The sequence below is a fragment of the Cibotium barometz genome, chromosome 56 (genome assembly GCF_041138505.1).
Source record: "Cibotium barometz isolate CiBa-2024 chromosome 56, ASM4113850v1, whole genome shotgun sequence".
Lineage (NCBI taxonomy): Eukaryota > Viridiplantae > Streptophyta > Polypodiopsida > Cyatheales > Cibotiaceae > Cibotium > Cibotium barometz.
Window position 1 is genome coordinate 17,714,529 of NC_141101.1, and position 5,576 is coordinate 17,720,104.

Here is a 5,576-nt window from a genome sequence, read left to right on the forward strand (position 1 = left end):
TCACCATAGCATTTCACTGGTAGCTTCTACTCTATTGGATTCTAAAGCACTGCTTGTGATGGCCTCCATAGGAGCTAACAATCCTAGCCTCTTTACAAATGTGTACCTTCTATTACTTTTTTTTCTTCATGTTCCTTGCATTGAATAGGAGACACTATGGGTTGGGTGGAGCACAATTGTCGTGTCTCTAACTTGGAGATATCGACGAGGAGAGTTCTTGTGATGCATCCCTCCCCATATGGTTGTTATGAGACCTCGAGACTACGCAATGAGGTAATTGCTTTGCATGTGACACTTTTTTGCATAGTCGACTTTGCATGATTGGAAAATGTTTATAATGTCTTCTTGTATTCTTTGTAGTATTGTACCTCCATGATGTTCGTTGCACAAAGGTGTCGGATGGTTTGCAGCTTCGTTTTGCCAGGAGAGCATGCCTCGCTTTGAGACTTTGGGCATGAAGCCTGAGGTTTCTATACTCTATCATCACTTACCATCCGATGTAAGGGCCAGATCACCTATGGGGGAGGAGTTGCATGGTGTGATGGAGCATAGTGTGCCCTTCATAGCATGCTTCATGGAGATGCTTTCTCCACCAGATGGTATATGCTTGGAGCTCGATTGTGGGATAGCGTCGCTTTTCTGAGCATGCCTACACACAAGGCGTGTTTGTGTAGTTGTTGATAGGGATGAGCATATCATCTCTACCTTTGTGATTCCTATGCTGCATAGGAGTCTAGGGAAGCAAGCAAATGTAGGTACCTCAAGAGATGTTGGAGATGATATAGATGTACATGCTGGAGAGAACCCCTATGACTAGTGAGCTTCTCCATGCCACTTGGTTTTGGATTGCTATATTTTGCTATATTACATTATGGATTTGTGGATTTATGGATTTTTGTTTCTCCATTTGTTTGAATAAATTTATTCTCCCCTTTCTTTTTGTTGTCGAAGTGTACTGCCAGAGTATGCAGAGGCGATGGCTCCAACTATGGTAGCTAATCGTCGTTATGATGCAGATGCTCGAGAGTCCTCCTCAAGATGCAATCCCTTTATGTACATCTGATTGATTGACGCATATGGGTACATGCCATACTTGGCATTCTATGTTTTATTTTAACATCTTTTTTGTATTATGGCTACTATTAGAATTCGACTTGGCTTATAAGGATACATGCAATGTTATGAAAAACATAGTGTTTAAAAATCGATATGTGCTTGTGTTAGTCATTTTGTGGTGAATTTATGTGGCACACCTTTGGTGTTCTCATTACCTTTGGTGTTCACTTAAATATTGTCACTCGCTTTTTTTCTTATTGCCTTTGGTGTTCTCATTTTTATTACCTATGTAGCGCTACTATCATAACACATTACTTGAAATGTGTCGCTCGCTTTTTTCCTCACTCGAAAAGTTTCACTCGAAGAATAGGAGGATCCCTTAATTCACACAACTCTCACCTCTTTTCTCAACCCGAAAACCAACATACAAGCTTGCTTTAAGACGTTAGCCCGTTCAATCACAGACATCTTATTGTTCTTCTCTCGCTCTCTCTCTCTTTCTCTTGCTCAAGGAGGACCTCCATACAACACCTTGAGATCTACGAGATTAAATGGCTAAAGAGAGATGTCTTCCCATAGGAAATTGACATAGGGAGGCACTTCGAGGCCCTACATTCACACATCCAAATATTCTTGATTATGACATAGGTAATCTTTTTTGATGATTCAATATGTATCATCGTGGATTCATTGTACTGACTTTTGGTCTCATAGAGACCAAAAGTTACCATGGATTCATTGTACTAACTTTTGGTCTCATAGAGACCCATTGGGTTTTTTAAAGATATTTTCCTCTCTCTCTCTCTCTATGCACACATGATGCTAGTTGTGATCCTTGCATGATAAGTCGGTGCACATGAACCACTGTAGTAAAACACCATGCAGTTTTGTGCCACATGGCCCTTCCAATAGTGCAACAGTACGTGAACCCAACCATTTGTGCTACAAATAATTATTTTTTGATACTTATCTTCACAATGTCAACCTACTAATCAAACCAAGTACTTGCATTATATCCCTCCATATGAACTAGGCCTATCCATTCATACTCTTCATCTTAGAGATCACTCTCCAATCTTGATTTACAATTCGACAGTGAATCATGCACCATCCTTGACTTGGGTCTACCAATTCATACTACAGTTCACTCTATATCATAACTTATCTTTGACTCAGCCTACCCATTTATACTAAAAAACACTCTCAAGCTTGGCTTTACTTTTCAGTTGCTCCAATTAGATTGCACATGAAGGCATTATCATTGACTGAGTCTACCCGTTCAGAGCTCACTCTCCGATCTTAATATCTTAGTGTTGCTCCAATTTCATTAGCACATCCAAGCACTACACTGATTCAATCTACTTGTTCATACTAGGGATCACTAGTACACTCTTTCAAATCCTTCTTTTAATAGACTCCATCAAATCTCGTGTCCCTTCTAAAAGCACTTCATTATTTGGCAGTAAGATTCTACAACACTGCACTTCATTGGCAAATATTCACCATACCATACTGCGTCAAGCCACACCACAACTCAAGTCATCAATTACCAGCATGCCCACCTACCTGTTCAAATCTGTATACATAACTTACTTCAGAAGTGAGGCCGAAACCCAGAGGTCTCAGCACTACAGAAGAACAAAGAAAGTGGATTTATCTTAAGCAATAGTTCACCTTGCTCAGATGAAAAGCTGGTTAAGAATGAAAAAAAACAGACTTCAGAGGGATCTGCATGCCTACAAAGACATATATGAGCAGGGTTGCTCCTTTCAATTTATAAAAGTATAGGTTTTCATGTGAGCATCAATATTAGAAAGCAAGAAAAATCATGCAAAAAACAAAAGCAGCATGTGTAAACAGAAAGGCAAGGCATGGCTATAAAAAAGAAACTAAAGCTGTCCATCCACATTGTTATTGTTGAGTTGCAGCAAATCAGTTCTCCAATTGAAGACAAAACGACATGGCAATAAAACATTGTAGCCTGTTACATCGAGAAGTCTACAAAATATACCTACATCTTGCTATGTAAAGCTACAACTGCATAAAACCCACATTCAAAGCTTCATGTAGAACTGTACCAATTACCTCACACACAACTAGACAAATCAAACTATTTATTCAACCGAGCACAAGAGTGAACAGGGAGAACTTGAATTTCTTTAGAATTTTGTTCCCCAAAAAAGGCTCCTCCAAGATGACAAACTGATTCTACAATTACTCCAAACAAGACTGTCAATGGATCAAAGTGCAAAGTATTACTTCGTAAGAACTGCAAAAACTCACTGTAAGAGAAGTGTGCAGGAATACTGCAGAGTAACATTCTGGTTCTAATACCTCGGGCTAGGAAGCATATACGCCATGGCCACAAAACTACCCTGACAGATAGCACATGTAGGTGGTTCAGTTGTGATGACCACAAAGACATCACATAGAGCAAGGTTGCAAGGCTACCCTGGAAAACAGCTTATTCGTGAAGATGCTATGGTGGCTGAGCTATACCCTAATAGTATGCACACGGGGATGCAAAGCTACCTCGGTAGAAAGCACTCAAGCCAAGGATGCCGAGCTACCCTAGCAAAAGCAGAAAATACTTGTTGAAGGGGTATAGCTATGTAATACACATACATGTTAAGATGCTATGCTGCCTTACTGAATTTACTCGACATGTAGGCTAAGATGCTATGGCCACAGACACACCATATGTAGGTTGAATGCAAGCTACCCTGATACACACAGTACTAAAACTTGGCATGGCAGAGAGACTAAAACATGTTGAAGTTATGGTAGGGGCTACAACTATAAAAACCAGAAACCATGTATTGTAAATGTACTTACAAATAAAGCTAGAATACAATTCCAATTCTTCCCGATACCAGCATCATTTCTTCACAACAGCGCTGTCCTTGTTGCCACTGCGGTGCACGATGTTGCTCTGCTGAGGCTGCTTCTTCTTCTTGTCATCGGAGGGGATGATGCCGCTAAGGCCAAGGGCAACACCGCCATGGCGAGCAGCAGCAGCAAGGCCATGTCCGGTTTTATCATCATCCGGCTTCTTCTCGAGGGGCTGGAAGTGGTTGCCATAGATGTACTCAGGAGAGTACCCTTCCTCATCGTCGAACATGAGGAGATGGCCATGCCATTCCCAGATGCGGTAACCAGAGTCTTTATCTTCATGGTAAGCGACACATATGTGATGGTCGCCGATGGAAACGGCCTTGCCAGAGTTGGGCTTGAGGGATTCCCACTCTCCTGCTGCGATCTTCTGCACAATCTTGGCCTCTAGGGCGGCCTCCTCGCGGGCGATTTTGCCCTTCCCACGCACATCTGTGGGTACGGGAAGGTCCAGGTTGAGGCCACTGAGAGTGCTCAGAGGGTTAAGCCCATTGAGGCCGTTGAGAAACGGTGTGCGAGAGTCCAGGTTTCGCAAGAAGCTGTAAGGATCCATAGCCAAAACCCTAATTGCTGCAGACTGAGACCCTTAAACCCTTAAACCTGTTTCTTTCAATGTGTATTTCAAACACTTAAACTTCAATGTGCATTTCAAACGCAGGCGGCGGACAATGGGACATGGGGCACTCCAGATGGAGGGCCAAGAGGAGCTGGAATCAAAGCCCAAGAAAGTGAAAGTCTTAGATACTATGCACCCTAGTACCTTAACGACTACTACATCTAGGGATTCACAAACCCCTAGATGTGCCCAGTGTCATCATGGAAGAGACTGAGGCCTCCACCACTCGTAGTTTGATCCTTAATCGATTCAAGGGACAATTACCATATGGAAACCCTAAGCCCATCTCGGAGATGGATTTTCCACTCTCACCGACACCATTTTATGGAAAGAAGATCATGAGTTTGCCATTGAACATCCCCAAATTGTTGGATTTTATGGCCTCACAAACGAGTACAACGATAACCGCCCGATTGAGTGGAGATCTTGAATTGTTTGAAGCAATGAGAGCTCTCCTTAATGGAGATCTCAATGTAGGATTACCACTGACATGCATAAGGCATGTCCCCACCACTATACAATGGAGACACCTCGAGTTGTGCTTGAATCAATCGTCCCTGTGGAAGAAGAAAATGCCAAATTTGTGGTTAAAATCCCACTTAATAAACTGGGACAATATTTTAAAGGTGATGAGTCTAATGCATTACTACCGGTAATGGGCATCATAGTAATGGGAGTCCTAGATGGTGGTGCAGGAGTGAGCATAATCACCAAGAAATGCTAGGAGAAGATAATCAAGCCACATCTAGAAGTCTTGAATATCATTGTCAAGATGGTTGATGCAACTATCACCAAAACCTATTGGGATGGTACGAGATTTAAAGATCAAGGTTCTTAAACATCGGGGTAAACATACCTTCATTGTTATGGACAACTCGAATCATATAAAATGATCTTAGGACACCTATTCATGAGAGAGGTAAAGATGGTACATGACTAGTCTAAGAACCATGTCTACCTCCAATTCGATGATTCCATCATCAGGGTTGTGTCTGGCCGCATACGTCCTATG

General features: G+C 41.9%; 1 protein-coding gene across 1 annotated transcript; it reads right to left on the reverse strand.

Moving 5' to 3' along the window:
• Nucleotides 1–3,450: 3,450 nt before the first annotated feature.
• LOC147606974 (uncharacterized) lies at nt 3,451–4,583 on the reverse strand. The gene is made up of 2 exons (XM_086791326.1): nt 3,892–4,583; nt 3,451–3,627 (listed from the first exon to the last, which is right to left on the reverse strand). Exon 1 carries the CDS (start codon nt 4,499–4,501, stop codon nt 3,935–3,937), a length of 567 nt encoding a protein of 188 aa, XP_086647452.1. The 5' UTR covers nt 4,502–4,583; the 3' UTR covers nt 3,451–3,627; nt 3,892–3,934.
• Nucleotides 4,584–5,576: the final 993 nt, after the last annotated feature.